This window comes from Trichoderma harzianum (assembly GCF_003025095.1).
Source record: "Trichoderma harzianum CBS 226.95 unplaced genomic scaffold M431scaffold_2, whole genome shotgun sequence".
NCBI classification, from domain to species: domain Eukaryota; kingdom Fungi; phylum Ascomycota; class Sordariomycetes; order Hypocreales; family Hypocreaceae; genus Trichoderma; species Trichoderma harzianum.
Genome location: NW_020209250.1, coordinates 852339 through 868349, shown reverse-complemented (window position 1 = coordinate 868349; position 16011 = coordinate 852339). Strand labels below are relative to the sequence as shown.

The 16011-nt window shown below is 52.8% G+C and overlaps 4 protein-coding genes across 4 annotated transcripts; 1 reads left to right on the top strand and 3 right to left on the bottom strand.

Annotated features, from left to right (window-relative positions):
• Positions 1–1582: 1582 nt before the first annotated feature.
• On the top strand, positions 1583–4929 carry M431DRAFT_1473 (glycoside hydrolase family 38 protein; the record flags this gene model as incomplete). Its single annotated transcript, XM_024912749.1, has 3 exons — positions 1583–1728; positions 1790–3530; positions 3583–4929. The coding sequence occupies 3 exons, from the start codon at positions 1583–1585 to the stop codon at positions 4927–4929; spliced, it is 3234 nt and encodes a 1077-aa protein (XP_024778440.1).
• Positions 4930–5275: 346 nt separating this feature from the next.
• Positions 5276–6759, bottom strand: M431DRAFT_75577 (hypothetical protein; the record flags this gene model as incomplete). Its single annotated transcript, XM_024922356.1, has 3 exons — positions 5276–5844; positions 5930–6524; positions 6640–6759. The coding sequence occupies 3 exons, from the start codon at positions 6757–6759 to the stop codon at positions 5276–5278; spliced, it is 1284 nt and encodes a 427-aa protein (XP_024778439.1).
• A 924-nt stretch (positions 6760–7683) lies between these two features.
• Positions 7684–8467, bottom strand: M431DRAFT_285483 (hypothetical protein). Its single transcript, XM_024914048.1, has one exon. The coding sequence runs from the start codon at positions 8260–8262 to the stop codon at positions 7852–7854; it is 411 nt and encodes a 136-aa protein (XP_024778438.1). The 5' UTR covers positions 8263–8467; the 3' UTR covers positions 7684–7851.
• Positions 8179–14937, bottom strand: M431DRAFT_503713 (hypothetical protein). Its single transcript, XM_024918345.1, has 6 exons — positions 14668–14937; positions 13840–14530; positions 13269–13752; positions 10569–12390; positions 10116–10515; positions 8179–10031 (listed from the first exon to the last, which is right to left on the bottom strand). Exons 1-6 carry the CDS (start codon positions 14680–14682, stop codon positions 8542–8544), a joined length of 4902 nt encoding a protein of 1633 aa, XP_024778437.1. The 5' UTR covers positions 14683–14937; the 3' UTR covers positions 8179–8541.
• Between the last annotated feature and the right edge of the window lie 1074 nt (positions 14938–16011).

Sequence of the window (16011 nt, the reverse complement as noted above, 5' to 3'; positions counted from 1 at the left end):
CGCCAATTGCCAGCAGCTGCGTGTCCATAGAGCTGTGGATTGGGTAAGGCAATTGTATGAAAGATGATGTTGGTCAGGATAGTGGATGTGATTATGTGCAAGAAGATAGAAGGAAACTTGGTAGAGTGTCAAAGGTCAAAAAAACCGAGACCGCAAAATGATTAAGTGCATACATTCAGCAATAGAAGCACCTCATCAGCTTAATGCTGCTCCGTAAATACTAGATAAATATGGTTATAGCAGTAAATCCTAAAGATATATAATTATATCAACAGTTACTAAAGAAATATAGACATAGTAGTAGATATTAAAGAATTGTAAATATAGTAGTAAATATTAGAGAAAATATAGCTATAGTAGCAGATACTTATAGAACAGGCGTATAATTCAACGCGTGGGTGTTCGAAATCTTCTCAGTCTCGGTTTTTCTGTCTTCCGCTTGAGTGCATTGGTACATGTACATAATACTGCGTGAGTGGAAGGAGCTGGCTGGGCAGCTGCAGGACACTCTCTTTCTCGAGCTCGGCTTATTACCAACCTGCCAATTGTATACCCATACCTACCTAGTACTAAGATATGCTGCAGAATTGGGGAACTTTTTTCATCTCTTTCATCCTCCTTCTCTCCATAATATTTTGATTGTATCTACAGCTTCGGACCCTCGCCTCGTATCCGTTATAGCCGCCGGCCTCTTACAGAATACGTCTCAGAGCAGCTCTACGCTGATGCTGAATTTCGATCGGCCTTGACTCTGTCGCAATTCTCGCTTTGGTTAATCCTCGTGTTGCCCAGAGTCTGGCCATACTTGGTCTATACAGAGTACGTTGAGAACATTGACGCTCGATCGATTCGACCCTGGGTTACGTCTGCGGCGCCGCTTCTCACCTAATCGCCATCATCCCTGTCTACTTGAGAATTGCCCCTACTCTGTTCTATCCTGAATACTTTCTGTCATCCTTGATTACTTTGAGCTCCATCTTGGCATCGTTGGTTACTTATTCCTTGCTAAAGCAATATCGCAATCATGAGGTGCGTACTCGTACTCCGTGCTTTGGCACCTGAAGCAAAGCATCATTCCAGCCCATGGCATGACCCCTGAGAGGAGGCGGATCGGGGCAAAACTCCCCCGCACGCAGCGCCAGGTCTCCGTCATTAGCGCCCCATGAATTGTTACATCGCCTGGGAAACGGGAATCTTTGAAGCGGTCACCCCACCTCCCCACAGCGGTGACAACCAAGAGCTTCCCCGACGCAGGTTCCGCGCATCGCAGGGTGCTAGAGCTCTGCACTATTTTATTATATAATCCCGAATTCACACTTGCTGGCACACCTTTTCTTCCTTCATTCAATCGCACCCCTTAAGAATCGACCGCCAGGACTTCACTCTTGGGCGTCTGGGCTGCTGCTTGTTTCAACTCGCTGATTGGACTCTGCAGTTACAACGACGGCTTGATTGACCAGCTCCTCCCCGTCTCCTCCGATTGCCCCCAGCATTCACCGACAACCTCCAGCCTCTGCCGGCCAAGCTTCGGCGACTGTCCAATCGATCAGCACCGCCAGCTCCAGGACACGACGTTCTCACCATGGGTGGCGGCGGCGAAGTTAGGAGCAACGTCTCCTACCCTGTCTTTGCGCAACGACCTGTCGGCGTCCCTAAGACTAGCATTCTCAAGGGCCGTATCGAACCATTCTATAAATCAGGACAGTATGACAAGGTGAACTTGCTAGCGTACGTCTTCCTGAAGCTCTTTTGTACTCCTCATGTCAACCTATTGACATCATGCGTGTAGGAGTCTCTACAATGCCAGATACTCGGGCGCGCCACACGTCCAGCTCTCTGTTTGGAGCGCTCCTGGACAAGAACGACCAACCTTTGAGCATGCAGTTTCTCAGCAATTTAAGGAGACACATATTGGCGCCTCCTTTGGACCTTCATGGTCCACCCATTGGTTCAGGGTGACCTTGACTGTCCCTGCGGCAATCGCTGACGAAGAGCTGCTCGAGCTCCAGTGGGACGCAAACAATGAAGGCCTTGTGTGGACCGAGGATGGTATGCCGCTCCAAGGCTTAACTGGTGGAGGCGAGAGGATCGAATGGGTGATTCCTCGCTCGTTCCGCGACGGCAAACCGCATACCATTTACATCGAGATGGCTTGTAACGGAATGTTTGGAAACGCGCCAAACGGTAAATCCAGCATTATGCCGCCGGACCCCAACCGATACTTTGGTCTTTCAAAGGCCGACATCGTTGCCGTCAACGTTCCTGCGCGCGGTCTGTACTTTGACATGTGGGAGCTTGGTGACGCTGCTCGAGAGCTGCCCGAGAACTCGGCGGAACAAGGGCGAGCGCTATCTGTCGCCATGAAGATTATCGACACCTTCGAAGTGAATAACCAAGAGTCCATTCTCGAGTGTCGAAAACTCGCGCAGCAAATCATTGGGCCCGATGCTGACTCTCATCGAGTGTACGAAGTTGGCCCAGAGCCCACCGTTTTTGGCATTGGTCACTGCCACATCGATTCGTGCTGGCTATGGCCCTTTGCAGAGACAAGGCGCAAAGTCGCTCGGTCGTGGTCAAGCCAGTGTGATTTGATGGACCGGTATCCGGAGGCTCATTTTGCTTGTTCGCAGGCCCAGCAGTTCAAATGGCTGAAACAACTCTATCCCAAGGCCTTTGATCGTGTAAGACGCAAGGTGAGCGAGGGTCAGTTCCATCCCATCGGCGGCAGCTGGGTCGAACACGATACCAATATGCCCGGTGGCGAGTCTCTGGTGCGTCAATTCTTCTACGGCCAGCGGTTTTTCGAGGCAGAATTCGGGTCACGTTGCCGTACTTTTTGGCTTCCCGACACATTTGGCTACTCCAGTCAGCTACCCCAACTCTGTCGTTTGGCAGGCATGGACCGCTTCATGACTCAGAAGCTAAGCTGGAACAATATCAACAACTTCCCTCACACTACCTTTATGTGGGTGAGCCCCGACGGAAGCCAAGTCATTTGTCACATGCCTCCGTCCGAGACATACACTGCTGAAGCCGACTTTGGTGATTTGAGACGCAGCGTCACCCAACACAAGACTCTTCGTGTCGACAATTCCTCGCTGTTGGTGTTCGGCAAGGGCGATGGTGGCGGTGGCCCGACTTGGCAGCACCTGGAGAAACTTCGACGAATTGCGGGAATCAGCAACACCATTGGAGGCATTCCGAAGCTGAAGCTCGGCCTCAGTGTCGATGGCTTTTTTGATCGCCTTGCTCCAAAGGCCAACGACCTTCCTACATGGTATGGTGAGCTATACTTTGAGCTCCATCGAGGCACCTACACCACGCAGGCCAACAACAAGTACTACAACCGCAAGTCCGAAGTCTTGTTGCGAGACCTTGAGCAGCTCGCCACACTGGCCTCGATCAAGAACAAGTCATACAAGTACCCTACTGAGAAGATTGATAGCATGTGGGAGGGCGTCCTCCTATGCCAATTCCACGACTGTCTTCCCGGTAGCTCTATCGAAATGTGCTATGATGACTCTGACAAGGTGAGAGACTTGTTTACTCCTTCCTGGATATTTTATGCTGACTAGTCGTTAGATTTACAAGGACATTTTTGAGACTGGCCACAAGCTGCTTGCTGAAATTTACAAGGCCCTGGGTGCCAGTGATTCAAAAGCCGATGGCTACGAGTCGGTAGTCCTCAACACGCTGCCTTGGCATCGTAAGGAGCTTGTTGAGGTGTCTGATACACAGGTTAGCGTTGCCTGTGGACAAGGCCCGCTCCTTGCTCTCCGCAACTTCAAGATCCAGGAGGACAAGCCGGCTGTTTCAGTACAGCAGGTGGGCAGCCAGTTCATCTTGGAAAATGACGACCTCCGCGTTGTTGTTGAGGACGGCTGCATCACTTCACTGTACGACCGTGTCAATGACCGCGAAACTATCGAAAAGGGTGGCAAGGCAAACAAGTTTGTCATTTTTGATGACATTCCTCTATTCTGGGAAGCCTGGGATGTCGAGGTTTACCATCTCGAGACCCGCCGAGAGCTCAGCTACGGCAGCACAAGCCTCCACGAGGTGAAACCCCACCGCGTCACTCTTGCCACTGAGATCCAGATCAGCAAGCACAGCTCCATAAAGTCTTACATTACTCTGTCGGCGGCCCTCAAGGGCCAGCAGTCCTGGGTGGAATGCAAGGCTGAGGTAGACTGGCACGAAAACTCCAAGTTCCTCAAGGTAGAGTTCCCCGTAGACATTGTCAACACGGAGGCCTCGTATGAGACCGCATACAGCATCACCAAGAGGCCAACGCACTACAACACGAGCTGGGACATGGCCAAGTTTGAGGTTTGCTGTCACAGGTTCGCCGATTTGTCGGAGAACAACTATGGAGTCTCCATCCTCAACGACAGCAAGTACGGTTTTGCTACGGCTGGCAAGCTCATGCGCCTATCCCTGCTTCGATCTCCCAAGGCCCCCGATGAGCACGCGGATATGGGCCGCCACTCGATCCGATGGGCCATTCTTCCTCACAAGGGAGCTCTCTCGGCAACAACGGTCCGAGCGGGCTATGCCTTTAACAACCCTCTCAAGGTCTTGTCCGCACCGAAGGCTACGGTTGAGAGCTTGACCAGCGTCCCCATCCAGCTCATCAACTCGGATGAGTCTGCCTCCATCATTCTGGACACCATCAAGCGAGGCCACGACGACGAGGACGTCAGCCGCCGCGAGGGTCATCGCATCAACAGTGGACAGAGCATTATTGTCCGCCTGTACGAATCCTTGGGCGGGCGCAGCCGGGGTACCATCCAGACCGAGTTCAACGTGAAGCGGGTCACCAAGGTCAACATTCTGGAGGATGAGATTGAAGAGATTTCCTTGGCGGATGGCAAGTTTAACATTGTTCTTCGGCCGTTTGAGGTGGCAACGTACAAGCTGCAGCTATAGGGAAGCGAGGACACTTGTATATGCCCTGGGTCTTCCATTCGCATAATGTTGGGATACGAGGCGATTTGACCAGGTGCTACGTTTCAATTGTGATGTGTGACAGTGAGGAACAGCGGTATCACGAGTCTCTGTTAGGAAATAGTAATTCTTTCTACGAGCATTCGTCTCCGTTTCTCTAAATGAATAATTCAGTCCGTCATAACGCCAAAGTCCCCCTAGTGATATGTCATGAATAGTAGACAGACAGCTCCATCAAACTCGAATGGTATGTGCAGGCTCGCATTTGCATCCATATTCCCAAACAAATAAACAAGCAATAAAACAGAATGGAATCCATTTATCAGCGTCATGATGTAAAGTCACCCTCGGGCAGCTCGTCAATGACTTGCTCAACCATGGTGATGAGCTCATCTATGTTGGGCCGCTCCGCAGGCTCGACCTTGAGACAGGCCCGAACAAGATTTCGAATAGGCTCACTAATGACGACATCTCCAGAAGAGCCACCGGCGCCGGCACCGGCCTCGCCGCTCGCTTTGGCCTTTGCGGCCTGGATGGTGTTTGTGCGCTTCGGTCCGCCGCCGGGCTTCTCGTCGGGGAAGCGCCAGTCGCCGCCGAGGACGCAGAGGCTGAGGGTGCCGCCGGTCTCGTCGGAGCGCATCTCAAAGGGGGACTTGCCGACGAGGCAGGCGTAGAGGGTGCAGCCGAGGGACCAAATGTCCGTCTTGGTGTCGACGACGGTTCCCGTGCGGACGTCGAAGAGCTCCGGGGCGCGGTAGGGCATGGTGGAGTGCTCGGCGGCGGTGTCCTGGATTTGCAGGGCGAGGGACTGGGAGGTGACGGGGGTGGGCGAGGCGGCGACGGAGCCGAGGTCCATGAGGATGGGGATGGAGCCCGAGTCGTCAATCATGATGTTGCCTTTGGAGGAGAAATTTACAATGTCAATTATTGAAAAACAGAGTGGTTGTTTGTTGTTTGTTTCTGTTTCTTGCTTGGAACTTACCTGGCTTAATGTCTCGGTGCGCATACGACTTGATCTTGCCGCCAGACTCGCCCTCAATGCGGTTCTCCGAGTCCATCAGCGGCCTCTCATGCTCACCCTGTTCCTCCTCTTCAGTGCGCTTCCCCCTCGTCCCCATCTTACGACCACCTCTCGACCCAGACCCCTCAGCAGCCTCGTCATGGTCCTCCTCGCGGCCCATCTGCATGCGCTCGGCGGGGGCGGGCTGGTACTCGTGCATTGCGCGCAGGGCCTTGCAGACGCCGAGGAACAGCATCATGAGCTGTCTCTCGGGGAAGTGGTTGTGGTTGACGAGGTTTGCGTTGATCATGTCCTGCAGGTTCCCCCGGCGGTAGTAGGGCAGCAGGACATAGACAGTCTTGCTGGCGTCGTCGCCGGAGCCGCCGCCGCGGTCCGTCGCCACGCAGTGGTCGTAGGCCGAGATGATTGTGGGAACGTGGTCGAAGAGGCGGTAGGCGTCGACCTCGCGCATGGCCTGCTGGACGGACTCGGCGCCGAAGGGGCATCGGATCTTTTTGAGGGCGAAGAGCTCGTGCGTGGAGGTGTCTTCGACGAGGTAGACGTAGGAGAAGCCGCCCTGTTTTGATGAATGAATTGGTTAACTACCTTTGTTTGTTTACTGATGAGAAGCTGCGAGAAAACCAAGCGAGGAGGAGAGGGAGAGAGGAGGAGGAGGATCTGTGTTTGCGCACCTCGCCTAGTAGACGCTGAATCTTGAAGCTCCGGCTGTTAATCTTGAGCGTCGGGGAGCCCGGGAAGCAGTTGAGGCAATTGCCAAACGAGTAAAAGAGATCTGCGAGTATCTGCGCCATGGTGACGGTGGGCGATGCTTGGGCTGAATGGACATGAGAAGAGGAAGAGGAGGAAGTGGAAGAAGAGGAAGAAACAATGTAACTTGGCAGCTGTCACAATTGTTAGTGTTAGTACGCACACACAGCATGTAAATCGTGTCAGCTACAAGTAAGAAGCTCCCTCCCCCAAGACTCAGCCCCACCACCCCAGCACTGCCCAGCCTTGTGCGTTTCAGAAGAGACGGTTGATGACGAACTGCTGCCCATGCACTCACTCATTTCAATGGTATTTATTTATCAGCGCCCATAGCAGAGACTACAATCCAAGATGCAAGTGAAGTGCTCTCATCTGTATGGTGGCTAAAGTATCTGCTGCTATCACTACATGCCCAAGATCCAGCCAAATACAATAACATCCCACTTGTGGCCCCCCAAAACGTCACGGATCATGTCATGTCATTGACGACACGGGATGATGGATATAGCAAGCATTCTTTCTATATGCTCTTCTAGATACCTAAATCTTTATCCTTTTTGTCTTTCTTTAATTTAAAAAATTGATTCAATTGGGGTATATTTTACACAAGATCCAGATCTTACTAAAAATACATAATGAGGCAGAGCGTCAGCACCCGGACGCTTCTAAATTTAGCAACACCCAGAAGCTCTTTAAAAGAGTGGCTTAGTCGTCCGTACAGAGTCCGCAGAAGATCATCCCAAATTGCCATTTGAGAAATATCATCGCCATTCAATCCCTGAGAGTTCCAAAGAATCATTTCCAATCCTGAGGTCTCTTAATGAATTCACTCAGATTCTTTTCGTCTGCACATTTGGGTTAAAATAAAGAATCGGGGGTGGGGGGAAGAGTGAAAGTGAAAATGCACATCGACCAGCCCGTTTGCTGAGATGAATTTTCGCCATGTAATCCTTGCGACATAATGCTTGCGACATAATGCTTGCGACATATATGCTCTTTCGAGGGATTCTTCCAACAGCAAATATAGTCGACTTCTCCCACGACTTCTCAAAAGAGGGCATCTCCAGTATCTCCAGCATAAAAAACAAGTAATGTTCTAAACGCTTATGATTTAAAATATCCAGAGCCTGATGTGGTCAATATTGACCATAGTAAATATCTACCATCTCTCTCCAGTGTCTATTCGGCTTAATACTCGTGAACAGCACTGTCTCAACTTTTATCTGAGAAGGAAACGAAGAAGATCTTGAACTCAAGCATCCATAGTCGTTGGCGGGGGGAAGGGGACAACTGACAAATGAACATGCTATGAGAAGGGGAAGAAAGGCTGGGAAAATAAATTGCTGAAGAAGGAGGGAAAGACAGGAGAGAAGAGAAGGATTACGAAGAGGAATCATGGGAGAGGGCGTGCAGTCACGGGAAATCACACGAAAGGAGTTGAGTTGAGGAATTATTTTCTCACAGCTCCATATGCGGGTAATCAAGTCAAACATTTCCAATACTATGCTATTATTCACTTTTCCTAAATCATGACGTGCATCAAGCATTATCGTCTATTGTACGAATCCAGACATCATCCACTATAAGGCATTAACAAAGAATCCACTCCGTAGTACGCCATCTAAGCAGAGCTGGCTTTTAAACATATAATAACAATACCACTTCAAGGTCCTCATCCAGTGACGCTCTTTTTAAAAAGAAAAACAAGGTTAAACAAAAGGAGAAAATACAGAATCATGTCAAGCAAAAGAACAATTCTCAACTCCTATATCTCAGTCTTATGCGCCGCGGGCTAATTTTGAATCTTTGAATCCCTAACCAATGTCTCATGAAAGTAAATTGCGAAGAGATGGATTCGTACTCGCGCCTGTAGCAGGCCTGTTCTCTGGAGGTCGCGGTCCCATGGGTGGTGGAGGCGGCTCATGAGACTGCGGTGGTGGAGGCGGCGGCCCATTTCTCAAGATGGGAGCGCTCGCATGGGGAGTTGGCGGATATGATGATCGTTGAGGGTGTAGCCCATGTGAGAAGGCGTCCGCTCGCGGAGGAGGAGGCGGTGGGGGTGCCCCGTTGCCCATAAGGTGAGCCGGGGGATGGACGGGTCCTCCGTGGCCGGTATGCCCGTGGTAAGGGGGAGGAACATACGGCGCGGGAGGAGTGGGCCCATTCAAACGTCGAGGCGACGGCGGAAGCCCATTTCCATATGCGTGTCCATGTGGGTGGCTGCCAGGCATTCCGGTTGGAGCCATGGCAGGTGGTCTGAGAGCGGAAAGATTCGATATTGGGGGCGGCGGGGGAGCGCTGTGCAAGATAGGAGGCGGAGGACCCCCGTTTAGATGACGAGGAGGGGAGCCATGCTGACTGCCAGGACGTTGCGGTGCCCACTCGCCATAAGCAGGTGGTCTGGTCGGCGGCAGCGGTGCAGGTGGATATACCGGAGCTGGGCGGTGTCCTGCCACTTGCGCCGGTGCGTGAACTGGCGCTGGCATAGACGGCGGAGTCGATCCGGCCCGCATAGCATGTGAAGGCGGCGGTTGAGGCCACGAAAGGGGGTGGCTCGAATGGCGCCCGTCACGATAGTCCACCAGGGGCGGCGGTGTTGAGCCTGTCATGGGAGGCACCGGAGTCATCAAGGAAGTCTCCATTGGCTGGGGACGCGCAAGTTCGGGCGGTGGAGGCGACGGTCCGGGTAGCAAAGTCAGGCGTGGGCTGCGAGGAGTCTTGCGCAACTTATGGCACTTGTGGCATTGAAATTTCCGCTGCTCAACAAACTTTTGCGCTTCTGAGCCAATGACTCCGTGATGTCCGTTGGTGAGCTTCCGCTCTTGAGAGTTGTCAATAGGCCACCATCTCAGCGTGACATCTATGCCGCAAGTAATGCAGACTTTTTCTCCTGGATGCTGAGCATTAGACCCAGGATCAACAACTTCACCGTTGCGCGGTTGAGCCCAAGTGTTGCCGTTAGGGGTCGTCGTTGTGGATGCTCTGCGGTTCCCTGGCTGAATTGGAGCTCCAGACAGCTTCGCTGCCGCTGCCATCAGAGTGGCCTTGCGGACGGTTCCTGTCAAGGTAAGATCGGCCTGCTTAAAATTCTGGACGTAAAGCTGAAGGGCATTCAGTCCAGACTCGCTAGCCACGTCGTGGATCCGATGGACAATCGTCTTGGTGGGAATGTGGTCTTTGCACCATAAAACGGCTGACATGGTCCCGCTCTCGCCGTTGATCGTAACAATATTGAACTGGTCTCGCCGGGAGCTTTTGACGGGAGCTATATCGAACCCAAGGACATGGCCTTTCTGTCGTGCGCACTCAACGTGATCTGTTATTTCATTAGCCTGCGATCCATGGAATAATAGCCAAGCCCGCTTCAAGCGGGAGCTGGAACGCGGAAAAGGAAACTTACAAGGTGCACGGCACTGGTGGCAGGGCACACAAGCTCCACCCTGTTGGTTACAGGCCTGGCAGATCTCGTCATACTTTGACCTCGGGATGGAGGGGATGCCCTCGGATGGTTCCATTGCCTTGGCGTTACCAAATTTGACTTCAGGGGTCCATACGGCACAAGTGACATGAACCCAGTTGTTATCCGCGGTACGCTTGAGGGGCTCCCGAGGGTTGACAGGGCGGTTCATGTCTTCTTGCTTCTTGCGGTAAAATTCGGCAGCTTTGCGGGCTTGTTGGACTTCCATTTTTTCTCGCTCCCGATCCTTCTCAGACATCTTCTTCTTGTGATGCGTGAGTTTGGGTAGCTCTACAAAGTCATGCTCGGTGTGCTCAACAGGGCACAAAACACATTTGTATTGCTATCATGGTTGTCAGTATATGAATTGATGTGAGGGGAGTTGACTTGACTTACGATGGATACTTGCGGGCTCTTATCGTTGGCACACATATCACAAACCCATTTACCTTGCACCTTGTGATCGATAACACCGTAGCAGTTGCGATGAACCGTTAGGCGGCACTCTCGACATGAAAGGTGTTGATCTCCCATTGGTTCCATCTGATCACAGATAGCACAGGGAAGAATCCGCGGTTTCGGCATCTCAGGGGCAGCAGGCGGCTCCACTACTGCCTTTTCCTTCTTCTTAGCAGGAACAGCGCTAGTAGTGCTACCACTGTCGGATGGGGTTGCATCAGCCTCTTTATCGGCGGCAGCCTTGAGCTTCTTCCTAGGAGGCTCCTGTGTCTCCAGAGGCTGAGACGCAGCCTTGGAAGGAGTCGGAGCTCGTTCAGGAGTCATGTAGCCCAATTCTTGTGCTAGCTGCAGCTCCTTGAGAAGCTCTTCGTCCTGCTTGCGTTTCCATGCACGACCACCAGCCTGTGCAACCTTCTTCGCCACCTCTTCGATAACCTCATAACGAATGGCATAACGCCTCCACAGCTCGGCGCAGCGTCGGCACAAGGCAACAACGTATTGATTCCCAGCCTTGTCCTTGCCAGAGCCCTTAAGGCCCTGGTCGTTGACCAGTCCAGGCAGCGGATTCGGCGCTCTTCTCCACTGCCGGTCGTTCGTTCTGTTGCAAAATTGACAGATAAAGCTCCGCTTCTTTTGTACCGCTTTGTCCGCGTCGAATGCAGAGTCGTCGTCGTCATTAGCCACATCATCGGCGAGTTTGGAAGCGGCGGCATCTTCACGCTTCGCTTGCTTCTTCCCCTTCCGACCCGGGAAACTGCCCCAGACTTGCTGCCCCCGCTCTGATTTCTTCCAGGCATAGTAATGCCGAACAATCTCTCCCGGCGACTTGGTCTTGACATGCTTCATGACAAGATGCAATTCGGAGCCAAATTTTGAGACGCCTTCCTCGAACCTCTTTACCTCGGCAGGACTCAAGTTGGGCTCTTTGAACTCGATCCTAGGCTTTTTAGAGAGCACGGTGAGGGCCTTGGACTCATCAAAGTCTTCGCGATACAAGGTTTCCACCGCCGCATCACGAAGGTTTGTAGAGCGCTCGGGAAGATCCAGTTGTTTGGCCTTGGACATGGCATCATCAACAAAGCTGTTGATTTTGGCGGTAGACGGGTCATCTCCAGCTGGTGGCTTCCACAGTAGCACCGCCGTGCAATTGGGGTCATCTTCGTCCAGGTCCTCGCCGCGAGCGACGTATCCAGGTGGCTGATCCTGGACCCACTTCGGCCGCTGGCCCCGGCGAGCCCTTTCGGCCTCCTGCTGTTCCTTGAGCAGTTTCTGGTCTTTCTTGCCGCCCTTCTTAAATTCCAACGGCTTGACATACTGCACAGGCTGGCCTGGCCAGGGTCCAACAGAGGCTTGGTTCCTTGGGCCAATGCGGGTGCCCGCACGCGGGTAGATACGGTCGTCATAGTCCAGCGCGTCCTCCGGCTTGCAATGCATGCCGAGATAACGCCACGGCCAAAGGCTAGCCTGGTAAATCTGCTCCGCGGTTCCCTGATGAGGCGCTTCATCGTCGCCGGGGCTGGTCCTCTCGGTCTCGACGCCATGGACATCTTCCTCATCCTCATCTAGAGGCTCGTCATCTTCGGCATCTCCAGCGTCTATGGTATTTGGCGTGTGGCGGGCTTCCAACTTGCGCTCCTGAGCACGACTGCACGCAGCGCAGGACCATGCAAAGCCACGTGAGGGTTTTTTGAGCAACGGTGGCTTGACGCAGTTCATATGGTATGTGTGCAGACACACAGCACAGTCAACCGAATCATTGCTATGTGAGAGGTTGTGTCAGCATGGGGGGGTGTATCCAAGTCAAGCCCGATTAAAAAGAAAACGGACAAAAAAAAAAACAATGTGTGCATGAGCGAGAGAAAAAAGAAAGCCTCTCAAAAATAAGGAGAAATCAAAAGGCAAAAACAGCAGAAAGTTAAATGAAGCAGACGTAAAAGAATCAGCCCATAAATCTTCATCTTTCTTTTTTGTCCTCTTGAAGTGTAGTCGGCGGTTGCCCATGTACCTCGTAGCTTTGGAGCCGATGCAGTGATGCACGATGGCTGGGGCGGTGACATCCGACAGTGCCTAAACGGCAGCCGGAACACGGCTCTGCTGGCTGCTGCTTGACAACTCAGGCACAGGCATGGCAGCGCGAGTGAGGAGACGGGCAGTGGTCCGACCCAAGGCCAGCAAATTGCATGCACATGCACGCACGGCAAAGACAGGGAGGGGGGAAAACGCAAGGCAAAGGCGGAGACATGGAATGAATGGGAGGGGGGTGTCGAACGGCTGCGGTTATTGGGATGCCCTATGAGGCACTGAAGAAAAAAAAAAGGGCTCTCCCTAGACAGGGCTAAGGGAAGGGGGGGGTGGGTGTTGGGGATGGATCAAGTACGTAGCAGCCAGAGCGTCTGACCCTGGTCGATACTTGTCCTCGGGCCAAAAGGGGCCGGGCAGAAAGGTACCGGTCGGCAGACCGGGTGGTGGCCGGTACTGGCGAGTCCCGCAGCTGGAAACACCAACGGACAGGATTCAGGCAGAGACACGCAGACCGAAATGGAAGACAAGGACAGGGACCGAGGAGGAAAAAAGAAAGGAAAAAACCCGCCCTAGGCCCGATGAAGCGGGCTGTAGGGTCGTGTCGACAATACGTACCTGGCGCAGTACGACGAACATCGTTTGCATAGCTTAACGGCGCTAGTCAGCTCTTTGCCACGCCCCTGCTCGACTAGCACGTATTTCCAGCGCTCGTCCAGCACCTTCTTGACCTTTTCGGGCACGTTGACAATGAGCCGGGTGGGAATCAGATCGTAGTTCTTCTGGATGTACCTGTCGTACAGTTTCTCGAACCAGAAGCTGTCGGGTCGTCGACGGTAGTCGTCCAGGCCCTCGATCTCCAGTCGATGCCTGATCTCGCACTTACCGCGCAGGGCTGTCAGGGGGCTGATGTCCGAGTGCATACTGGCAAAGACCATTCGCGTGTCACTGGCCTTGCGCCCGATATCCTTGGGGCGATAGAACCAATTGATGCGCACCGCGTCCACGGGCCTGGCGGTGTCGTTGCTGGCGTGCATAAACTCCATGATGCGCCCAAGATAGTAGGGCTCTCCTGGAGGCTCGCACACAAGATAGACGTGATCTGCCAGATTGTCTGTTAGCCCGGTCTCGCCGCAGGTGGAAATTGCCTTCGCATAGGGTGGAGGTGGATCCCGGCCGTGCTACCTACCATTCGCCTCCAGCACCGTGCCATCGTCGGCCACCATTCGCCCATTGTCTGGCATGCCTTTGCACGTCTCGAACGTGAGCATGTTGGACTCGGGCCACGTCATGCCCTGGAGCTGGGATTGCGCTGCCAGGGCGTTCTTCTTAGCCGCCGCCGACGTTGCTGGCGGCGTTGCTGCTGCCGATGTTGCAGTTGATGCGGCCGCCGTGCCGTTCTGGTTCGCTGCCGCCTTGCGTTTCCGTGAAGGCTGCGACGTGCCAGACCCTGACGCCGCCTGAGATGCGTGAATGGTGCCGCCGGATTTTGAGTCCTGGGTGCCGTTCTGGCCTGGGCCGGCCTTGGTGTCATCGGCGGCGGCAGCAGCAGCGGCAGCGGCAGCGGCAGCGGCAGCATTTTTGCGAGAGGTTCCATTGCTGCGAGGCGCATCGCCATTGCTGGCGCCGTTCATCTGTCGCGACGACTTCTTGCCGGAGTCGCTGTCTTTCTTATCGGGGTAGTAATCATACATGTCCATCTCAATGTCCTTGTCCTCAGCATAGTTGGGACGAGAACTGGCCGTCCTGTTACGAGAGCGAGTCCCATAAGGCATGGCCACGTCAATGACGGTATCTTTTTCTGCTGCGCCCGAGCCGGGCGACGTCTTGGCCATTGGCTCTGACGTTGGATTTGCTTCAGGCTCAGCAGACTTGGAGTCCTGTTGTGGATGTCAGAGCAGCCCAGGCGACGGGGTGAAAGATATTCAAGATGGACACGAGGAAAATGAAACAAAAAATTGAAAAAGCCAAATGTAGCGTGTAAGAGTATAAAGCATATTGTAGCAGAAAAACTCACAGTTGGTTGCACCATATTGGCGGCAGATTAGCAGCGCGGCCGTGAAACGAGGTAAATCAGAGGCATGCCCGTCTGATTGATGAGTGTGTGAAGGCAATTAGAACAAGACGGGGAGCGATGAAGGTCGGTGCTGTGAAAGACGGGAATCTAGGCTGATATGAAATTCTGGAAGGTTTGTTCTTCAGGAGAATCTGCGGGCCGATGAGTTGGGATAATAAAATACGCGACGAGGAAGGAGAATGAGGTCGTCTTGCAACCTGAGGAAAGAGTTGATAATGAAAAAGGAAAGAAGTATACCTGCTGAGAGGCAAGAAGGAAGGACGCCCAAGGAAGGAACGACTTGGAAGAAAGAGGGTACGTACTTAAGTGGGTCTGTCTACTAAAGTGACGCTAGCCATGCGATACTCACGTAGCTCGATACCTTGTAGGTTGTAACTTTTAACAATTTGCTGCAAAATATGCACCATGTGTTAGCCCAGCTGCAGCTGATACGCGATGGCGGTGACTTGAGCACAATGTACTGAATACAAACCCTTGCAATGTCCCTTGAGCGCCCACACGAATGGAATTGCAGACGTTCAGGGCATTTGACTGTGAGGAGTCTCAGTGGCGTCTGGCAGAGGCTTATACCTCATTAAGTTGGTTGGTCCAAAACCTTCCAAGTGCCTTTGGCTGGGAGATCGATGAGACCGCGCTGTGCCATCTACGGAGAACCCAGATACTGTACTCGTACATATATATAGAAGAGGCGCTCGTACTGTAAGAGGGAGGGAGGTGCAAGTTTCGGTCGTGTGCTGCGCGTCTTGCTTTGGGTGGGCAGCACCACAAGCTGGGACGTGGAGGCACCAATATCATCAGTCAACCTGCTGGCCAGTCCCTCCTTTTTGGGCTTTTTGCATTGGCGGGCGGAAAGGGAAATTTGACATCCCCCATCCATGCCTACTAGGTAGAATTCCAGTGCAAGTCCTATCGATGGCGTACCTTATACTGGCGACATCTTTCTCTCTCTTTCAATTGCATGCTAAAGCTCCAGTCGTTTAATGATTTATTTACCTTGCCCATATTCATCAAATGGACAGCGGTTAGAGTAACGTAGAGTGGAAACTTTCCGAATTTCGCAGAGCGTGAGGTCATGAGCAAATCCACCCCGGCACGTGTTATGTGGCATCCAAGCGTCTCTTTAGGCCTCCTCCGAGTTTTCAGTTCCAGGGACTTTTTTGGATGACGTATTACAACCCAGTAGGTATGATAGATTAGGTATTATGTGCTACGCATTACACCACTGTTTGCTTGGTTACTATATGAATCGAGAGGAGGGGCACTTGAAGCTGAGAGCGCTCGCTC